This window comes from Hemibagrus wyckioides, linkage group LG14 (assembly GCF_019097595.1).
Source record: "Hemibagrus wyckioides isolate EC202008001 linkage group LG14, SWU_Hwy_1.0, whole genome shotgun sequence".
NCBI classification, from domain to species: domain Eukaryota; kingdom Metazoa; phylum Chordata; class Actinopteri; order Siluriformes; family Bagridae; genus Hemibagrus; species Hemibagrus wyckioides.
In genome coordinates, this window is record NC_080723.1 from 14,152,199 (window position 1) to 14,175,635 (window position 23,437).

Below are 23,437 nucleotides of genomic sequence, written 5' to 3' on the forward strand. Positions count from 1 at the left end.
TCATTAGTGCTTTTTATTAAAATTTTAAACTCTGATAAGTTCATTTACATTGTAAAATATAAAAAAGATTAATGTGTATAATAATTACATACATAATGTGTAATAAACTCTACATGAATAAATAGATAATTAATAAACCACACTATTGTCACAAGCAGTAAAAATACTACTACTACTTGCTACTCTTTTTTGCTTCTGGAAAATCTCTTTTCCTCTGCTTATTTATTCGCTTCTGAACTTGGTGGGTTATATAGGAAAGGGTAGCTGTTAAATATCAGCTGGGCTTTGAACCATGGATTGTGTACAGTGGCAGGTCATGCAGCATAGTAAGATCATATGATGATAACTAACTAGGCTATCTTGGTAGTTAGATTAAATCAGGATTGGTGATGAGTGAAGAGTTAGTGTATGCCTGTGGTGCCTGATGTACTACAAAGGCTCAGCTACATTACTACATTACTGAATATTTAGTGCAAGCTGCATTTCTTTTAGTTGTTTCTCTCTCTCTCTCTCTCTCTCTCTCTCTCTCTCTCTCTGAGCTTTTCTTATTATACATTTAATTCAGAAAGGGCTTGCTTAACTAGTTATCAAATGTATGCACATTACTGACAATTATTACTTAGAACCTTGAGTTTCTAGACTTGACTGTGTGTGGCTTTTCCACAGCATTATGAGCACTGACAGGTGAAGTTAGTAACACTGATCACAAAGTTGATGTGTTATATGCAGGAAAAATGAGCAAGCATAAGGATTTGAGCGAGTTTGACAAGGGCCAAATTGTGATGGCTAAACGACTGGATCAGAGCATCTCCAAAACTGCAGCTCTTGTGGGGTGTTCCCGGTCTGCAGTGGTCAGTATCTATCAGAAGTGGTCCAAGGAAAGGAACAGTGGTGAACCAGCGATAGGGTCATGGGCAGCCAAGTCCGAACCAACAGATGAGCTACTGTTGCTCAAATTGCTAAAGTTAATGCTAGTTCGGATAGAAAGGTGTCAGAATACACAGTGCATCACAGTTTGTTGAGAATGGGGCTGCATAGCTGCAGACCAGTCAGGGTGCCCATGCTGACCCTTGTGCACCTCAGAGTGCATCAGAACTAGACCACGGAGCAATGGAACAAGATGGCCTGGTCTGATGAATCACGTTTTCTTTTACATCACATGGATGCCCGGCTGCGTGTGCATCGCTTACCCTGGAAACACATGGCACAAGGATGCACTATGGGAAGAAGGCAAGCCGGTGGAGGCAGTGTCATGCTTTGGGCAATGTTCTGCTGGTTCTGACATGTACCACCTACCTAAGCATTGTTGCAGACCGTGTACACCCGTTCATGGAAACGGTATTCCCTGATGGCTGTGGCCTCTTTCAGCAGGATAATGCACTGTGCCACAAAGCAATAATTTTCAGGAATGGTTTGATGAGCACAGCAACGAGTTTGAGGTATTTACTTGGCCTCCAAATTTCTCAGATCTCAAACTAACCAAGCATCTGTGGGATGTGCGAAAAGGAAGTCCGATCCATGGAGGCCCCATGCAACTTGCAGGACTTAAAGGATCCTGCTAACATCATGGTGCCAGATACCACAGCACACCTTCAGGGATCTAGTGAAGTCCACATGTCCACAGGTCAGGGCTGTTTTTACCAGCAAAAGGGGGACCAACACAATATTAGACAGGTGGTCATAATGTTATGCCTGATCTGTGTATATTGTCTTTATGATCCCTTTTTCTACTTGTATAGTTAAATTATATTTTTTTTGGAAATTCTTTTTATGATGCAGTCTAAAAAACATTTTACTACATGCCCTACTGTGCGTGGTCGTGTATATGGCAAATAAAATTTGAATCATAAGCACAAGCACATAATAATGAAAAAAATTGTGGTGATTATGTTTTGGCTTTGTGTCTATAAAAGACATTTACATGCAGATTTACTAATTGCTAAATGGGAAATGGGGGTCATTGTGTTGTGAGTCTGTGTGTATAATCGTGTATGATTGCATGCTCACGTGTAAGAATGAACACAATCTTGACTATTATAACTTTCATTTTGTTTGCCTCCCTAGACAAGAACTGTAGTGAAGAAACTGGCTGTTGCGCCCAAATGGAAAAACTACGGCTTGAGAGTATTCGGCTACATTCATCCGTACAAAGACGGTAATCATTTAACGAAGCTACAGGCTCATACCTCATTCACATAGTCTATCACAAAAATAGAACTTCCAGCCTCAGAGTACACACCGTTATAGAGTGTTAGAAACCAGTGCACATGACTCCTAGCAGCTGTGCTCATAAACTCTGTCACACCTGCACTGTCTGAAATATACACTTACACCCTCACATCACACTAATAGATACATGTATATATATATATATATATATATATATATATATATATATATATATATATATTTTATATATAGTATATGAAGAGTAGTGGAACATAAATAATAGGTTCTAGCAGCTGAACCACATAAAATGTTGTATTTTCTGTCCATGACTTTCATCTGTAGGGGACTTCCAGTTTGCTGTGGCCTCTGATGATAACGCAGAGTTCTGGTTGAGTTCAGATGAGAGCCCACTCAACGCCCGTCTGCTCGTCTACGTGGGCCAAGTTAGTTTTTATTTTTTACCTCAGAAATACATCTTTATCACTCTTGAAAAAATAAAAACATTACCATTAAGCATCATTCTGAAGGAAGGAAATGCCTCTATGATGATGGTATAACACTCCAGCATGCTTGCACACCCGAAAAGCTCTTGTGCTAGTTTATCACCTGTCGTTGGATTGATTTCCGCTCGAACCCTGAGATGAATTTCCACTGCTGTAGAAAGGTCAGGTTTTCACCTTGCATGTTATTACCAAGCTGGAGGTTATCCTCATATACAACACACTCACACACACACACATCGAATCAGGAATCCATCTCTTGCCTACATGCACGGACGCAGCACCGAAGCAGGAACGCATGACCTTTGGCTCAAGCAGCAGATTTAATAACAGATCAGTGCAATTCATTACGGAGTGACTGCACTAAAACAAATGAGCTTTATGCTAAATTAGGCCAATGGCGTAATTAAATTCGACTCGACTTTAATTAAAAAGGAGTCCCATATCTTTCAATGAGTGATCGCTCCACCAGTGAAATATCTTCATGGACATGTGGTGCATGATTACTTTCTGGAGGCTTCTGTGCATAATGATGCTCTCTGACACTGACTGCTCCCATCCCGTGCTAAAACCCTTTCGGAGAGCGCCGAGAAAATAATGTGGGAAAATAAACATCACATTTGATCTCCTGCTGCTCTACCAAAGGGATTGTGTTAGTTTAAATGGAGATGTTTGGATTTGTGAAAATGTGAGGTTATTGATATCAAGCCATCATGAAGTGTATATCATTAGCCCCCGCTGTGAGCGCTAAATGAAAAAACGTGAAGAGTGCTGCCTGTGAAAGACCTCTTTTGTTTAGATCTTAGCACTTCTCACCCAGTTTTGTCTTTCGGCCATGCTTCTTGAGCTCTAATCACACCCTTTTCTCCGAGTGCAGAAGAATGGTGTCCAATCAGATTCACCCTGACACCATGGTCTCCATGGACACTGCAGGGAACTAGCCAATGGTACACCAGGGTCTCTTATCAATGGTACAATATTAGCTTGGCCGTTGCCCTTTGTGGAGCATAAACCTTTTTGTAGTGCGTGTAACTTTAATCAAAGAGCATGGCCAGCAGCTACTTGCTAATTAAATTTCCCTCTGGTGAAGGAGCTGATCTAGAGGGGCAAGGAAAGAAATGAAGGCTTGTGAAGAGGAGAAAACAGTGCCTGTGTGAACATGCAGTTAGATGTTCACCCAGAGGCCTTTGTACGAGTGTGTGTGTGTGTGTGTGTGTGTGTGTGTGTGCGCGTGTGTGTGTGTGCGTGTGTGTGTGTGTGTGTGTGTGTGTGTATGCTTTGATGCAAGGTCAGTGTATTGATCATGTATTCTTGAGAGAAGTCTTAGCACACCTCCACACACAAACACACTCTCACACAGACAGAGGATTCAATATCCTGCCACAAAAGTGTTTGATCTATTGGAAAGACGAGGTGGCACGAGATTCTTTGTCTCTGTGAATAATTGCAGCCTGTCCAGAATTCCTAGTGATTTCCTGCAGCCCCAGAGGCATCTCTTGGAGAAATCAAGTCGGGCAGAGAGCAAGAAAGCAGCATCGAGCCACAACACGTCGACGGCCAGCTCTGTAATGGAGAGTTGTCTGGAGGGCGTGCGTCTCAATAGACTGGTCTATGTTTAAAATAGCATGACTCCTGAGGCAAACGTTCTTTTCAATTCTGCCTGTGCTCCCCGGCTAAAGGGAAAATGGAGTGCGAGCAAAAAGACATGGGTTACACACGCATACGCACATAGAGAGTGAGAGAGGAGGTGAGAGAGAGAGAGACGGTGAGTGTGAAAAGAGCAGTATGTTAGTTTTATGTAATATCTCTGGCTCTGCTGCAACTGAAATGAGTTTTCTCATTCCATATAATCCCACGTTTGGGTAAAGTTCACATACATTAATAAAAAACACACACACACACACACACACACAAATGATTCAGCAGTCCACTATGCACAGAATGATCTGGGTGCATTTCACATTTACATTTATTTCTTCTGGCAGGCGCTTTTATCCAGAGAGCCTTACAAGTGAGGCAGAATAAAATCCTAAGCATGGAGCTGTTAAAGGAGCTGACAGCGACACAAGTGCTGCAAGGCTACGTTTCTACCAATGAACCAGAAAAAAAGTATAATAGCTGTAGGAAGAACATAGCTAAACACGAGAGGTTGGAGTGCTAGCGCTCACTAGTGCCATCATGAATCCATCAGTCAAAATCCTACACGTCAGGCATCACTAGCTTTCAGTGAGAAAGGAGTCACTGGGAAGCTTTGCAGTATCAGAGGAACCAGGGGGCTCTTTATCAAGCATGCGCACACATAATTTACCGCATAAACCGTGTGCATGCACGTGTATGCGGAAGCCCCTAGTGGCAGGAAAGGGTAATGGTGGGTGAAATGATTAGAAGGAGCTCCATCCTTGTCAATTATTGATCGAACAGGTCACACAGATGAAATGTACTGTCATATAGAAGGCACTTGTAATGATTGATAGGGATTGAGACGGTGATTGATTGTGCTTTGCTTGAAGATTTGGCACATGCAGCTTTGTGCTGGAAAACTCCAGAACTGTAGGAACCTGTTTGCTGAAATTGATGAGTGGCTCATCAGTCAATTTTAGTTGGTCTCTGGCAGCAACTTGCCAACGAAATGCAGCAATAAAAACCCTGTGTATACCACAGTCCTTTCAGCTTGGAGGGTTTTAGGCGAAATTGGAGACAGCTCTGGCATTCATAAGTAGCTAAAATGTGAAGCTGTTATCTTCAAATTCTTTTGTAAGGTTATTCAACAGAAGAGAAACATCTTCCACTGAAAGTCAACAGTGTCCTGAAAAATGTATTCTGGAGATGAAATAATTATTTTGTTTATACTGATTGAAAATGTCCCATAAATGGATTGCCATTGGAATGAAAAGGCAGTGTACTGGTAAAAATTGCTGCAAGTTTTCACTACATACTGATAGCCAGCAACATTGCAGGAGTTTCTTTATATGGAGAACAAACAGAGTAATTCAAAACATGCATGATTTATCAACGTCCATTACATACAGTTATGTGTATGCATAAGTGAACAGTGCCAGTTTCGTCCATGCACTGGTGGGTCTTACACACAGAACTTGAACTTGGTCTACTCTTTGATAAATGCAACCCCAGAACACTGAAGCAGAGAGATCTTGCATTATCTATAGATTTTATGCTGTAGATCTCATTGATTTCAGGAATGCAGGAACAGGCACAAGGTTTCTTCCTGCAATGCAAAGCCTCTAGAGTTACATGGGAGAACTTTGAGACAGGATATGCTGGTTGATCTGAGAAATTGAGCCAGTTGGGGTGGACTGTGAGCGTAGCACTGAATACTGAGAGGTCCAGTGAAGGGGACTGCTTAGGCAGTAAGTTAGCTCAGTTTGGGTTTTTTTTTTTTTTTTAAGATTCAGTTCCAGTTGGGTTTTCATACAGGAAGAGATATCAGAAAAGCATGCTGATGTGTTCTGCGAGTCGAGAAGCGCGGAATACGTACATACACCGATTAGTCATAACATTATGACCACTGAAAGGTGAAGTGAATAACGCTGATTATCTCCTCATCATGGCACCTGTTAGTGGGTGGGATATATTAGGCAGCAAGTGAACATTTTGTCCTCAAAGTTGATGTGTTAGAAGCAGGAAAGTGTAAGGATTTGAGCGAGTTTGACAAAGGGCCAAATTGTGATGGCTAGACAACTGGATCAGAGCATCTCCAAAACTGCAGCTCTTGTGGGGTGTTCCCGGTCTGCAGTGGTCAGTATCTATCAAAAGTGGTCCAAGGATGGAACAGTGGTGACCCGGCGACAGGGTAACCAACCCTTTGCGAGTAAAGGGGGAACCAACACAATATTAGGCATGTGGTCATAATGTTATGCCTGAACCGTGTATGGAGAACATGAATGGGCTGAGAACTGACCCCTGGGAAACTCCCATAGTGAAGCTGTGAAGTGATTATTCAGACCTTTTCATGTTACATGGTATGATAATGAGGATCATGTGCTGTAGAGACACTTGTGAATCAGCTTTCACCCCGGAGCACATAGATTTTGATGATAAGACATTAGGAGAACGATGAGCACCATCTTAATTTAATCAGATTCATCAGTATTATTGATGATGTTCTGCTGGATTGCCTTTGTCTACTTTAGCCACATAAACCAAGGTAGACCACATAAACTATACAAACTGACCAATTCCTCTGTAGCCCATTGGTATATTTTTCCATCCTCTAGACTCACAAATGTAATGTGTATTTTCCACATTGCCCTTTTTGTTGCGAGCATGGAAGTGTTTACTTCATTTGAGTTAGCCTCTGTAGCCCATTGGTATATATATTTTTTCCCTCTTCCAGCCTCGCTAAATATTTACCTACACGTGGAAATGTACTGAAGCTCCCGCCTCAGGAGCATGAAGCAGTATTGTGTGCCATCAACAGCGCTCAACTAATTCCAGCCAGAGAAAGAGCTGTACTTGGCAGCATCGGTAATTAGTTTTGGCCAGGATCACAACTGTGTGTTTATGCCGACAGCGGCGCTGTGTATGTGTGGCATGCCAGCAAATATACTCCTGATGATGAGAGCGTATGCAAGGTCTCGGTATAGCCAAGGTCTTTGATGGTTGCTCAGGGCGTGTACATTTCCGCATGTTTAGAACAAAGCAGGCTTTGTAGCAGGACTTTTGCATGCTTGTGGAACCAGGAACCTCTGTGATTGCTCACCCAAGTGCGAGATGTTCACAGCTGCTTGGAATTGGAGAGGAATGCTAAAGAGAAACCCAAATTCCCCAGCTGTGATGAGATCCCAGTGCTTCCTGTTTTGTGGATTAGAAGTTCAGAGGCTTTAATTAGAGCTGCAGATGCATCGTCCCGGAGAGAAATAAATGAGTGCCTTTGCAAATGCATGCCAGGGAAGGATGCAGAAGAACTGACTGAGGGATACAGAGACTCTGTTCTTCCTTGTCCTCTTATCTACCTCTCACATTAACATCCTCCTTTCATCTTTCTTACCAGTTCTATCTTTCGCTCTATCTTTGTGTTTTTCTTTACTTTCTTACTATCCATTCTCTGACATTTTATCTAGGTGGGTTTTCACTGCACACTTAACAGCAAGGATAACTAAAAAACATATTTTTTTAGTTCAGTTTCTAGATCATTTCATTGTAAGTGAAATCGAATGCCTCGTCAATTTATAATGGAAGATGTTCCTGGATTATCACTATGATTCTGTCTGAATCATTTGTTTCACAACTTTAATAAAAAATTCTAAAATTAAGTAAAAGTCTCACTGCCATGCAATATGCTTTTTGTGTGTATTTTTTAAATGTTAAGGGTTAAAAATATAACACTATATTGCTTTTAATGACATCTAGACAGCAATTTCTTTTCTCTGTGTGTATAACAGAGACGGGATACTGAAAAGGTCTTACTTAAGCAGCCATAACAGCTTGGTGGTGCTGGGATTTGAACTCACACGCTTCTGTTCAGTAGCCCGGAGCTTTAATTACTGAGCCAGCAACAGCCAGTGTGAATGCAGTGTATTAAAAACCGTTCAGCAACCACTCCTGTAGCTTCACCAGTGAAAACCAGTCGTCTCACTGGTCCTGTAATGGAGTGGAAAAGCACAGGCTCATTTTGCTGGAATAGACCTTGTGTCTATTACCTTCCCTCTCACAGTGCCTTTCTTTCACTATTATTCCCTCTCTCTCATCGCCGTCATTGCTCTCACCTGTTCTCTTGTTGTGTCTTGTGTCTGTTAGCTCTGTTACAAGTGGACTCTCTGGAGAAGTCTCTGCTTAGAGAATCTGCCACACCTGTCTTTGTGTGTGTGTGTGTGTGTGTGTTCCTGCATTCTCTGACAGGTGTGATAATTATGCATTCCATTTAGCCTCCAAATGAACCTACTGCACAGTACCAAGAGAACAGAACACGCTAGAACACTGCTCAACATGTCGCCTGTGTATTGTAGGCTTGTTCTCCCCTGTGTTCCGTGGTATCCGAAGTCGTTGCACTGCAGCTTCAAATACACAGCCTTCTCCTTATTCATCCTTGCCCAGTGACATTGAGATGGTTAAAACCCTAGAACCGCTGAAATACAATCTCTTAGCAACTGTATACCAACAATGTGTGCCTATAAAAATGGCTAATGAGTGTATATATCCTGATCAGCCATAACATTAAAACTACCTGCGTATGTAATATTATGATGGTTCCCAGTGTGCCACCAAAACAGCTCAGACCTGTCCAGGAATGGACACCACAAGACATCTGAAGGTGTGCTGTGGTATCTGGCACCAAGACGTTAGCAGGTTGCTGCTACTTCACATGCTGCCTAATGTATTCCACTCCTTGACAGGTGGCATTGTGTCGAGATAATCAGTGTTATTCACTTCACCTCTCAGTGGTTTTAATGTTAAAGCTGATCTGTGTATAATGTAGGCATACATAATAAAGTGTCTCATACCCCAGCTGATTCTGGATTCTGATTGGTCAGAAGGTGATGATTAATATTCTCTAACAGTGGTTCTGACAGCAATTCTGTAAATTTGACCTTTGTTTGTTTCAGTTGGGGTCAGAGTGGACGGCACCAGGGGAGTTCACCAAATTCAGGTCTCAGGCTTCCAAGTCTGTCCAGTAAGTATACACCTACCCACACACACACACACACACACACAGACACACACACACATACAGATTCATATGATAATATTTTTCTCAACAAGTCCAGCAAGTCCTCTGAGAGAACCAATGCTCTTGACACTAGACAATTGCTTCCCTTCACATCTCCAGTGCTGTTTGCCTTTTAGCTGCTATTCTTTAGGTTTACGTGTTCCTGTGCCAGTAGGACACCTGCACACATTGTTGGACTTTGGATTTGGTCTCTTTTCAGTCTGTGATGCTACTGACTGGACTGGCAATTAGAGGAAATAGGCTTCCTTTGTGTGACATGGGACTTGCTTTAATTATTTTCCTTTAATGGATGTTATTCTGTGGAAACTGACTAACGATGGGTTGCTTTGCAGAATCAGACTGTATAGTACAAGTCCTTACTCACAATTTGCTGTAGGTAGATTATTTAAAGTCTTTTTTTTATCACTTCCCTTGGGATTACATGAGTGCTTGCATGTGCAAGTGTTCACAGAGGAGGCTCTTTTATGTTAACCTTGAGTTTCGATTGAGCTCCTTCCCTGGTGAATAATGGTATTAATACAGGCAGGTTACAAAAATATATGTTGTTAAAGTATTAGAAGTGAGTGTGTTCTTAGTGGATGTATACTGCATAATAATCCATGGTGATTTTGATCAGATTTCTGTACAGTTTATATATGGAAAAGTAGGCAGGCCATTGAGGCAATGTATGAAAAGGTATTCTGTGTCCTCTAGGGTGCATTTGAATACTGCATTACATAAGTATTCCTACGTGACCTCATATACGTAAGTGTTCCTTTTCTCCCCCAGAGTTTGTTAGAGAACATACCTAAACTAACAGCATCATGAAGACCATGGGGCTTCAAATCAAGTCCTGGAAAAAGTTCTAGAAAAGTATTGGTCAGGTTTAGTTAAAAAAATACTCCAAACTTTGAAGGTTATTACATCCATTATTAAAAAATAGAAAGAATATCACACAACCATGACATGACATGGCTTAGAGGAGGCTGTCCATCAAATGTCAGTGATCAGATAATGGAAGGTTGGGCAATAAAGCCACCAAGAGTCTACAAAGCACTCTCAGCAGTATATTGTAGGATTTTATATGTACACTTGATATTCACCAGCATCCCATTGGACATGGCTACAAAACAATAAATTTGTTGTTATATGAAGACTGTGGAAAACAACTCCGCGTTTCAAGACCGTGAAACAAGACCGTGTTTCCCTGGAGAAGAAAAAAGTACTCAACATTTGGCCAGATCAGAATCACCCTCCTGGGGGCAGCTGGGTCAAAGTCAAAAATCAAGATAAGGCTTGACCAGAGGGTTGAAGATGATTAGTAATACACAAAAGCATGAAGACCCAAAACAATTTAATAAAAGTACAACTCTAGAACATTCCAAGGACAGGTGAGGACAGATTGATGGGAAGAAAAAGAGTAGGGAGGAAGGAAAAGAACAGCTCATGATCTGAAGTATACCTCATCTTATGGCATGGGCGTGTATGACTGCCAATGGAACTGATTTCCTTGTGTTTACTGATGATGCCAAAAGCAGCATGATGATTTTTTAAGTATATAGATCTATATTGTCTGCTCAGGTTCAGCCAATATAATTTAAAACCCATTGGACAGCACTTCAAAATGCAGATAACAACATGAAGCATACTTGGTAGGTAAACTAAGACCATTTTAAGGTAAAGAAGTGGAAAGAAAGGGCAATGGCTGAGTAAGTCACCTGACCTGAATCAGGTTGACAGTGCAGCTTACTGGCTGAAGGCAAAACACCCCAAGAACAAGCAGAAATTGAAGACAGATGCAGTAAATGCCTGGCAGAACACACCAGGGAAGAAACCCATGTCTGGTGATATCTATGGCTTCCAGACTTCAGGCAGTCATTGATTGTCACTATAATTTATGACTATGTCCAACTACTTTTGGTGCCTGGGGGAAATGGGGGCACATATAAAAAGTGCTGTAATTCCTACACTCTTCACCTGTTTTGGATATAAATATCCTCAAATTAAAGCCAAAAATCTGGCTTTTGTGATATCATTTCAGATTCTGTATATTTTTCATAGACAGCGAAAGTAATGATAATTTAGGCGCTGTCTGAATATTTAAGGGCTTGACTGTATATCTTAAAAAACTATGCCTGTTTAGAACTGTTTAAAGGGTGTGGTTTTATATGCTCGCTGCTTAGTGGACCGCAGACAGACCCTTTCTCAATTAGTGATACATAAGCTAATAATATTCTCTTGCTCATCTGATGATCTCAGTGTACGTAGTGAAATTCTCTAAATTTAAATGAAGTAGAACATCTGCTCGTGTGGCACTCTTTAAATACCAGAAGAGTGCTTCAGCAATTATTTACTATGATAAGGCAGGGCCTGGGTAAACTGACTTTTGGCAGATATTTTCAAAATTCTTTTCAGCGCTCCGATAAACTTCAAATTTGATCCGATGGGAAGCGACTACACACACGCACGCACACACACACACAGACATTTGACTTCTTTGAATTATTCATTGTGTGTGTGTGTATGTGTATTTGTGTGTGCATTTTAATAAGTATCCTCTCTTTCCTATGCTCTGTGAATGGCTACAGTACAATGGAGAGAGCAGATACAGTTTGGCACATAAATAAAGCCAGGATATGGAGCACATTCTGCTCAGCTCACTGCCCCAGGGCTTTATATCGGAGCTTATTGAGTAGAGACACCTGACTGAAGGTTTCAAAGTGTCAGGGTATGCAGGCAGACTGAAGCAAACGTACCTTTGTGGTGAATTCAGTACCATGACACAGATTAAATTGGGGGTAATGATGAGCATTTTCCCCTCTGGTTAGGCCTCTTTGATCATTCACACATTAGAAGAGCCTTACTGCACCTGTGACAGATCAGGGTTAGTAACAGTGGACTGTACGTTCAGTGGTGAATATGTTACACTGCCCTCACTGGGGCCTTCAAGCAAACTATAGGGGCAGTGATGGCTCAACTGTTAAGACTCTTGGTTATTGAGCTGAAGGCCCGGGTTCAAGCCTCAGCACTGCCAAGTTACCACTGTTGGGCCATTAACCCTCTCTGCTCCTGGCTGACCTTGTGTTCTGACTTGAGTGTCCTGAGAAGTAAAGAAAAGAATTTTGCTGTGCTGTAATGTTTATGTGACAAACAAAAGCTTTTTAGTGTGACTTACACTATATTGCCAAAAGTATTCGCTCACCCATCCAAATAATCAGAATCAGGTGTTCCAATCACTTCCATGGCCACAGGTGTATAAAATCAAGCACCTAGGCATGCAGACTGTTTTTACAAACATTTGTGAAAGAATGGGTCTCTCTCAGGAGCTCAGTGAATTCCAGCGTGGAACTGTGATAGGATGCCACCTGTGCAACAAATCCAGTCGTGAAATTTCCTCGCTCCTAAATATTCCACAGTCAACTGTCAGCTGTATTATAAGAACGTGGAAGTGTTTGGGAACGACAGCAACTCAGCCACGAAGTGGTAGGCCACGTAAACTGACGGAGCGGGGTCAGCGGATGCTGAGGTGCATAGTGCGAAGAGGTCGCCGACTTTCTGCAGAGTCAATCGCTACAGACCTCCAAACTTCATGTGGCCTTCAGATTAGCTCAAGAACAGTGCGCAGAGAGCTTCATGGAATGGGTTTCCATGGCCGAGCAGCTGCATCCAAGCCATACATCACCAAGTGCAATGCAAAGCGTCGGATGCAGTGGTGTAAAGCATGCCGCCACTGGACTCTAGAGCAGTGGAGACGCGTTCTCTGGAGTGACGAATCGCGCTTCTCCATCTGGCAATCTGATGGACGAGTCTGGGTTTGGCGGTTGCCAGGAGAACAGTACTTGTCTGACTGCATTGTGCCAAGTGTAAAGTTTGGTGGAGGGGGGATTATGGTGTGGGGTTGTTTTTCAGGAGCTGGGCTTGGCCCCTTAGTTCCAGTGAAAGGAACTCTGAATGCTTCAGCATACCACGACGTTTTGGACAATTCCATGCTCCCAACTTTGTGGGAACAGTTTGGAGCTGGCCCCTTCCTCTTCCAACATGACTGTGCACCAGTGCACAAAGCAAGGTCCATAAAGACATGGATGACAGAGTCTGGTGTGGATGAACTTGACTGGCCTGCACAGAGTCCTGACCTCAACCCGATAGAACACCTTTGGGATGAATTAGAGCGGAGACTGAGAGCCAGGCCTTCTCGTCCAACATCAGTGTGTGACCTCACAAATGCGCTTCTGGAAGAATGGTCAAAAATTCCCATAAACACACTCCTAAACCTTGTGGACAGCCTTCCCAGAAGAGTTGAAGCTGTTATAGCTGCAAAGGGTGGACCGACATCATATTGAACCCTATGGATTAGGAATGGGATGTCACTTAAGTTCATATGCGAGTCAAGGCAGGTGAGCGAATACTTTTGGCAATATAGTGTATATACTGATATGGGGCAGTTGATTGATGGGTCAGTGCTACATGCAGACTTGAACATGTGAATACTGATTAAGTTCCATATGGTACAGTAGTGAGAAGCCTAGCATTCGAGATCTGACTAGAGACAGAGAGCAAGAGGTCAAGACAGCGCTAAAAGAAAGAGAGCCTGGTCAGAGGAGTAATGTGTCTATACTGTATACACACCGATCAGTCATAACATTAAGACTACTTGCTTAATATTGTGTAGGTCCCCCTTGTGCTGCCAAAACAGCTCTGACCCATCTGTCTATGCATGGATTCCACAAGACCTCTGAAGGTGTGCTCTGGCACTAAGATGACCACAGCTGATCCTGTCTGTCCATCACATTCTATAGATGCTGATAGGTAATTTGGAGGCCAAGTCATCTCTTTGTTATTTGCCATTTTTGATAAATGATAGCTATTTCTATGATAGCTAGCATGGATGTTTTCAGCAGTTTGTGCTAAAGTAGCTTTTCTGTGGGATCTGACTAGGCTTTTTCTCCTCGTTTGCATCAGTGAGCCTTAGGTGCTCATGATTCTATTACCAGTGCTCCAGTTGTTGAACCACTTTTTGTAGGTACTAACCACTGAATACCAGGAGCACAGCCGTTTTGGAGCTGCTTTAACCCAGTCTTCTAGAGTCCCGCGGATCCTTGCCTAATTTTCTAGCTTCCACCACATTAACTTCAAGAACTGACTGTTCACTTACTGCCTATATACCCCACCCCTTGACACTGTAATGAGATAATCAATGTTATTCACTTCACCTGCTTGATTCAGCTTCTTGCCTGATAGAATGGCAGTAGATTTCTCCTTGTAATTAAAACTCCTGCCTTCGGGGTGAAAAGTATATGTGTTGAAAAAGTCAAAGAAGATTTATTGTCACTTCAACCATATATAGCCGATGCAGTACACGGTGAACGTTCCTCCTGGACCAGAGGTGCTACACAGAACAAAAACAAAACATGCATGATGAATGCATGATATCACAAGTTATACTCGTCTACTTAGGAACTTCAGATTTACATTGAGATTTTTCCTGCCTCTGTTATTGAAAAGAAATGGCACAAATACAAAATAAACACATTTATCTCTTGACAGTGTTTTTTGAAGGGCACAATAAGTGACATGGGAGAGGTTAATCTGTCCCAGACCTGCTGTCTTTTCCACTCCAAATCTGCCAGCTCAACAGAAAGGTGTGGTATTAAAATATCCGGCTGATGAGGCAAAATAGATTGTCATTGGCCATATGTTCATAGCTACATTGACTGGTGACTAACTAGTGAGTCGTGTGTGGGGTTTTTTTTATGGTGTTGTCTTTTTTGCTTGTTTTTTTTGTCTCTGTCTGCCACCTGCTAGGCTTTTCTGGTCTCTTACTCATGCTTTTCTTCTGCTTTTCTCCTGCCAGTCCTTACCATTTTAAACGTGTCATATCTGAGTCAACCGGCGAAACTCTGCTTTTCATTTTGCAAAAGAGAAAATTCATGTTCATTACCATTTTTTTTTTGTCTGTACTGCATGCCTGTAAAAATAGCAGTAGTGTCCTGTGGCATGCTAATGACTCCACAATCCCAAAGGAGCTGAACAAAATAATAATAATTAAAAAAAAAAAAAAAAAGATCCAGAATCTCCCACGCTAACACCCATTACATCACCAACTCTACTGTATTATGTAATCCCTCCAGAGCTAGAGGGAGATATAACAGTGCTTCACTTCACAAGCTCTGTGATCCGCTGGGCATCGTAGCTGGGTTTCCTTTGAACTGCTATGGAAGGAGTGAGGGATACTAGAAATGAGGCTAGAACTGCGGTCTGTCTATCCAAAGGCTATCAGGATACCAAAAAAACCCGATTAATCTGTTGTGAGGGGAACATATGTTGTGTTAGTTGTATGTGTGTTGTAAAGAATAATGCAGGTCTTTCTTCTTATCAAACAATTCCATTGAACATGCAGAGAGCAAAGTAAATACTGTGAAATTCCTTCTTTTAACATTACCCCGAGCCTAATATTAAATAGCCTTGCTAATATATATTTTTTTGATCTAATCTCTGTCCCTTCTTGAAGAAGGCATTAGATTTGTCCCATATGTTTTAGGGAGCTATGGTATCATTCAAATTAATACTACTTTAGCTGTACATTTGTAGTGAGTCATCTCCATGTGAAATGCTACGCCTCTAGGATTTCAGCCAGAACAAACTTCCACAGAAATAGATTCCAGTCTTATGCCCTCTGGAGAACAGAAACAACACCAAGAAAAAAGAAATTGCACAAATTAGATTATCATTACTAAGCCAGGCCTTCAGCTTTGCACTTCACCATGAGGACTTTTGATCTAATAGATAGCAATAAGTTAAGTCTATCCCTGAGGACTAAATCAGTTACTGATCAAAATCCAGCTGTAACTGTCAATTCGTTTTATTTTATTTTTTTATTTTTTTTGACACTGTACTAGAGACCTCGAAATGTAGATTTAGAGCCCTAATGAGCCAGCCTGAGGTGACAATAAGAAGGACGAACATCCTTAAAAGAAGAAACCTTGAGAAGTACCAGACTCAAAAGGGAACCTGTATGTTATTACTCTTCCACAGCTGTGTCCTATAAATCAGACAGTACTGAGTGTGTTGGAAAGATCTTCCATGTAAGCATCAGGGTCTTTCTTTTATTTCTAAAGATCTCCAGTCTCCAAGTACTGTTGTCCACCAAAGAACAGATAAGATTTGGGAATAAACTGTTTTGGTAAGTGCAGTCTTTGGGGTTTCATTGTGGGACTATCCACAAGTCTTAAGGTTAGCTGTTGTTGTAGGGACTTCTTCAGCAGCAGCAAGTGATTCTCAAGTTAAAGAAGCTTCAAGCAGAAGCAGGGCAGGATGGTCCTGATCCAGCAGATAGAGTCAGGACTAGTCACCTGTATCTCAACAAACAGCAGGACTAACGTGTAACCTGGTGGTGGGGGTTAGCTGGTTGTGAGAGTTGTATTAGAACTTGATTGTGAGTGTTGCTGACTAAAAAGTCGCTGACTTGGTATTGAACTTATCATGAGAGATGCTGACTTACGACTTAACTCGGACATGAGAGCTGCTGACTTGGGTCTCAACTCAACATGAACTGTTAACTGTATGACTTTACTTGGACTTTGACTATAGACTTGGGACTTGATCCCGCTCATTTGGAACTCAGCTTTGATTATCAGAGCTGCTGACTTGGGGTTTGACTTAGTCATTATAGCTGCTACCATACCTCTAGACTAGGGCTGGACATCTGCTGATATTGGACTCCTCTTATTTCCGACAGCTGCTGACTTATACTTGAGGGCACATGACTCGACTACACTGCTGAATAGCTCTAGAGTTTAGTTGTAGATGATTGATTTACTCGTTCATTCATTCTGATCCATTAAAAACAAATATATTTTGATTAACTCTGAGGTGCGTGCATGTGTGTGCTCTGATTTGACTTCAGTGTAGTTTTGATCATCACTCAGCAGAAATGCAAGATGATAGCTGCATTAGTTGTCAGGTTGCCAAGTTTCTGTGTGTGAAGTGAATAATGGAAGGGCTGCTTTTCTTGGTATTGGATGTAAAAGGAATCCACAGAGATCACAGAGATTCTAGTCGAGAAATTTGAGGTGAAATGTGGAGAACGGAGTGAGGGAAATTTCAAGAGAGTAAAATGAGCTGAAAAGAGGGGGTGAAGGCAAGATGGCAGCCAAGTTGATGTAATTTGAGAGAATTGTGAATTGTGAATTGTGAATAGCCAAACATGGTCTCCTGATGCTGAATCAGACATCATAAGCATAAATCACCAGTGCATGGGTCAAACACACACACACACCAAAAATATCCCTACCAAATTACTGGAAATGTACCAGATATATCAGTTAAATCAAAGTCTTAAACTCCGGCATGGCAGTAGTACCTATTCAAGCATGACCTTCAAAGACTCTGAATCGAGTGTCGCTGAAACACATTGATTTGATCTGGAGAATAGATATAGAGAGTAGATCACTGTAAACAAAATTTGCAGTGAGGTTCTAGGAATAAAGCTGTTTGTCATGAATCTTAAGGTCACCGTTGCTGAAAGAAGTACACAAGTCATTCAGTCGAGTGAAAATAGAAACAGAGATTGTGATGTACTGCTCTCAATAACGAACAACCTGCATCCAAAAATACCATTTAACCTATAGTTTCAAAACCTGTGCGCTTACACGCATCTAGCAACTCATTTACTAGGATCCTAAATGCATTTGCTTTGCTTGTGCGGTCTAAAAAATTCAGCATGTAGCGAGTAAGATCTTCACAGGCCATTTATAGACGAAACATTATGTAAATGATGTCAGATTTAAATGACAGCAATAATAACTATTTAAATGAAGCTGTTGTGTGTGCTGTTTGTTCTCGATAGCCGTGATGAGTTTGGATCTCGGAGAGATTTCAGGGAAAAGAACTGAAATTTGAGGTGACAGGATTAGACGTGTTAGTTAGAGAAGCAAATAAGTACATCACAGACAAACAGCAGCAAAAAATGTTTAACAGTAATTGAGTGTCAAATTTGTCATGTTACATTTGTGAGAGAATTATCACTGGGTGTACTGAAAAGGACGACCGGACGAAAAGGAGAAATGCACACAAATGAATAATAGTTGAAATAGTTTAGAAACTGCTATTCTCTATTACAGTGGTTCCCTAACTTTTTGATAGCATGGCACCCCTTTGTAGTGTTTTTTTTTCCACGGCACCCAAACCCAATTAAACTAAATGTACATGCGTACATACAAATATAAAATTAAATCCAAACAACAAATGAAGTATAAACAGCAACATGAATGTATTATAAAATCATAACAACAGACATAATATGAGGTGAAACAACCCATTCAAATGAACCGTCTGTCTTATACAACTGGATGATGCATGTCAACAGACCATTTACTGTATGTGGGAATCATTGGAACAAAACACATTTAAAGATTGATATTTAACTCTTTTAATAATTATAAACAACTCAAATTAAATTTTATTTTTAGTATTCTCATTTGCTTTGTTCAAACCTGACCTTATTATATGGTATGATAGATATTTTAGGCTGTTTAAATTGGAAAAAAGCTGAGATTCTGCGGCACCCTTAGCCAGTTGTCAAGGCACCCCACTCTGGGAACCACTGCTCTATTACACCAATTAAATAACGAATGCAACCATTTACAGTAAGTGACAGTCACTCAGAAACTGCTAATTAACATCCAGCAAATCCTGGGGTTTGCTTTCAGTCAATTCAGTGGAGATCTCAGCATCTGTGTGAAAGTGATCCGCTCCCAAGGCTCCGTATTGAATTGTGATCGCATGAACTCATCACCTTACTGAGAGTTTCAGGTTTCAAAATGTCAATGTCTTCCGCAAACATGTAACGATTACTGGTTGCTTGCCTCGCAGTAGGCTTGAAATGAGAAAGCTCTTCAGGACTGTTCGATTGTAGTAGGTTAAACTGGGTCTCAAACACACAGTTATCTGGCTTTAAACCCAGTATGTAATTAAAGGGAATTCTGAAGCCAGTCAGCAATTAGACATACGCCAATTAAGAGCTTATCTGACTCCGTATCTTTTCCACGAATGTCTTGCTACTTAATTTGTCACGTGTAAATGTGTGTAAATGTGATGCCTTTCTTCATAATGACAAGCAGTAGAATTCCTCACAGATAGTGGTGTATGAGTGTATTGTAAGTTCTTCGTCACCTTGCTCAGGGATCTTTGTCCTGGTTTCTGTCACTTGGTCTTTTTTTGTCTTAATGTTTATATCTTTATCTCTGACTTCCTGACACAGTCCATGTTTGTCTCAATACAACTTGTCTGTCTCTGTCTCTCTCACATTGTGTGGTGTGTGTTCTGCTTTACACAGCCTGTCAGATCACTAAAGGTCTATTGTGTGTGTGTGTGTGTGTGTGTGTGTAGGTCTTTAACAGCCTGTAAGCAATATAATAGCTAGCTGTGTATTGGGGTGCACAGTAAATTCTGTATTAAGCAATAATGTGATTTATACTCCAGCATTTATTAATGCAAAACATACCTCACTTAACAAATAAGAGTTAGGATGTACTACAGAATTGTATTGAGTATAATACAATATAATAATAATAATAATAATAATAATAATAATAATAATAATAATAATAATATGTTAGATTTGAGGCCAATATTATATTGGATTGGCCATGCTTTCTTGGTATTTGGGATGGTATTATTCTCTTACTTGTGAATGAAAGCTGTTAGACTACAGATTGGAAGGTTGTGAGTTCGAATCCCAGGTCCACCAAGCTTGCCACTGCTGCAATTGCTCAGTTGTATAAAAAATGTGATAAATTGTAAGTCACTCTGGATAAGGGCATCTGCTACATGCCATAAATGTCATTGACCCCTGTGAGCTCGCGTATGCAAAACAGTTCTATTAGCAAAATGTGATTAAATGTAACACATTTGTTCATTTCTATATATTTGACAGCATTTATGTAATTATATGGGCCTTTTTTTTACACTGTGACACAAAAAAAAATCCCTCAGTTCTGTGGAAAGTGCTGGACAAACAAGTACAATCTATAGAGGCACCATCTCACAGCTTACAGGACATGTAAATAATCTGCTGCTAAATTCTTGGTGTCAGATACCACATCACTCCATCAGAGGTCTTGTGGAGTCCATGCCTCAGTGAGTCAGAGCTGTTTTGGCAGCACAAGGAGAACCTACACAACACAATATTAAGCAGGTGGTTTTAATATTATGGCTGTCAGTTAATTCATCATTATACAGCAAACTCCTATGTTTCTGCAACATTTTGTTCACAGTAACACTTCTCATATTAATATTTTATTTATCACATGTATTATTGATAACATATTTTATTATCATTCACCTTGGCTACACTGAATGATCTCTATGTCAGTAATGAGTAACTGATGAATGAATGAATGAATGAATGAATGAATGTATTAAGGTTTGTAAAAACAGATGTATTAGCCATTGAAAAAGAGACCAGATTCTCTCATTGCTTCTATTAAAACAAGGTGCGACTCCATCAGAGGCTGACCTGCTAATACTGTTGACAGGAAGGAAGAAAGTGCAAAAGGAACCAACTGCTCTCTTAGATAGCAGATATCTCCTCCTATACATTCTTAACATTTACATCTTTTTCTATCTCTCTCTCTCACACACACACACACATTACTGCTGGTTTCCTCATTTCTCAGAAGATTATCAGAGATGTAACATGAATATGTAAGTAACATTCTGGCTGTTAGATAAATCATAGCTTTACATTAATGCGTGAGTCCTGATACATTATGGTGTCTATAGTAACGGCACATTCACAGGCTCATTCATGGCTTCAATGACTTCAAGAGAGAGGATACAGGAAAGGCTGGTGATGGAATGACTCTTTATAGCTGCTAAAACATAAGAGATATCAGGAACTTGTCTTTGGACATTCTTTAATAATAACTGTGACTAGAAACGGTTCAAGTGTGTGAGGTATTTTTTAACAGATTTAAACATTACAGCAAACAAGACAAAATGTCATGCGTTATTCCTGGCATGTAATATATTTTTCATATAGAAGCTCTTCATGTTGCATGGAGCCCTATTTTGTTTCCCCTGCCTCTCTTACACACACACACACACACACACACGCACACACACACTTATACAAACAAATCATTCATGCTTAAATCTGAATTCATTGCCATTTCATGCATTGACCTCCCTCATGAATATGCATGAGAAATTTACTCTTTAGATGTCTCGTGTTGTAAATATCATCTCTCAAATTGCCAGGGCGCAAGCAAACCAAATAAAATAATCAGCATATGTAAATAGAAGGAGCCTCATCCCAGACCTTGGACAAATCTTTTTGAAGCATATTTTGAGCTGAAATGGAGCAGGATATTGGCTCCATGTGATGTGAAAGAAAGCGAGCTGCTGGCTGACTGCTGTGTTTTTAACGGCACTTTGAAACCGAGTGAGAGACTATAACCGAGCCTCACCCAGCAGATGTGGGCCAGTTTACTGAAATGTGTTTGAGATCTTACCTAGGGTGGGTGAGGATATAAAAGGAGGAAATTCAGAAAGAAGCAGCGTGACTCATTTGCAGGAAAAGTGAAACTAAGAAGGCTACAAATGATTATAGTTTATATTCTGTCCCTATTTTGGTTTGTACTAAAAAAGAAACGTCTATATATTGCAGATGGTCTTCATGCAAATGAGTGAAGATTAATAGGTAGAACTAATAACATACACTATAGGTCAAGTGATTTTTCTTTCTATGAAGCATTGGTTTGAAAATGATTAGCACACTTCCAATTAATTTATTCATAACAAATTCACTTGAGAGAATTACAGCATTGCGTCTCTTCCTGTGAACATTTTACACACTTTATTGTTTTAAGTTGATGGACTCTTCAATTCAGATCACAGGTTTTCATTAGGATTTAAATCTGGAGACTGAACTGGTCATTGAACCTCCTGGTAGAGGCAACCAGGTTTTGGGCTGAAATTTTCGGAGGAGATATACAGTATGTGTGCTGTAATGTGCACAAAAGCCACTGTACCAACAGCCCCAAAGATTCACTGATCCATCTCTAGATTTTCTAGTAGCTATTAGATGCTTTTCCTTGTATGCAGTCACTTTTTTTGCTGATTTTTTATTTTCTCACTTCCAGATAGCTTGTTGTTGTGAAAGTGGCCTTTAATAATTGATTTTGAAACTTGGCAGCCACAAGAGTTAACTAAACTGCTCAGTAATAAATGATTGATTTTTACACATTTCCCCCCTCTGACTCCATTCTCCATGGTGTATCAGGGAATCAGTGTGCCAGCAAAATTCCCAAAAGTTTCAGATATGGATGATTTGTTGTGGCTCAAATTGTTTCTATATAATTGATTTTTTTTATCCATCCATGCAACCACCGTCGCTTTCCGGAAGAATTTTTCTATTTATTTATTTTTTATTTTATTTATTTTTTTTATTTATTATATGATGAATGGACTTTACATGTGTGCCATCTCATATTTGTATCCCAGGTACAAACAGCTATACTTAAAATACTTAAAATAAAATAAAAATAAAATATTTTTAAAATGATAATTTCATTCAATGATAATTTTTTTTATATTAAAATATATGAAATAATAACTATGGCACTTTTGCGTAGATTCTTGGAATTACACCGCTACTTTATATCGGAGAGAAAATGCTGTTTAATTTTTTATTTTTGTACTGTTTGCAAAATAAATTTAGCTCATTTTTATGAAGGGTTCCAATAATACTAGAGTATAGTCATACCCCGCCCTACGTTGTTAATTGGTTCCAAGTGCGTCATAAGTCGATTTTTGCCGTAAGTCGGAAATGCCCCTATATAGTGCTGTATACGTTCCCTATAATGACACTATGACTTTAATTCTAATATTTTCTGTGTGGTATCAGTACTATTTTTATATTGAATATATATTTATATATTTTTATATATTTTATAAAAAAAATTTAGTTTAGTTTGGTTTGTTTTATTTGCCATTTTTCATTGTTACTATGCGACGGAGGGACCGACGTAAGGTTGTGTGAAGCGCCGTAAATTGGATTTAATTTTTCAATTTACTATTTAAGGATGAGTGACGTAAAGTC

General features: G+C 40.2%; 1 protein-coding gene across 1 annotated transcript in view; it reads left to right on the plus strand.

The window, feature by feature from the left end:
* b4galnt4a (beta-1,4-N-acetyl-galactosaminyl transferase 4a) overlaps positions 1-23,437 on the plus strand; it is a 141,742-nt gene that overhangs the window by 92,810 nt on the left and 25,495 nt on the right. Inside the window, exons 5-7 of the mRNA XM_058408524.1 lie at positions 2,065-2,155; positions 2,512-2,612; positions 9,233-9,300. Of these exons, the coding sequence (XP_058264507.1) occupies positions 2,065-2,155; positions 2,512-2,612; positions 9,233-9,300 (260 nt within the window). The remainder of the gene's footprint in view (positions 1-2,064; positions 2,156-2,511; positions 2,613-9,232; positions 9,301-23,437) is intronic.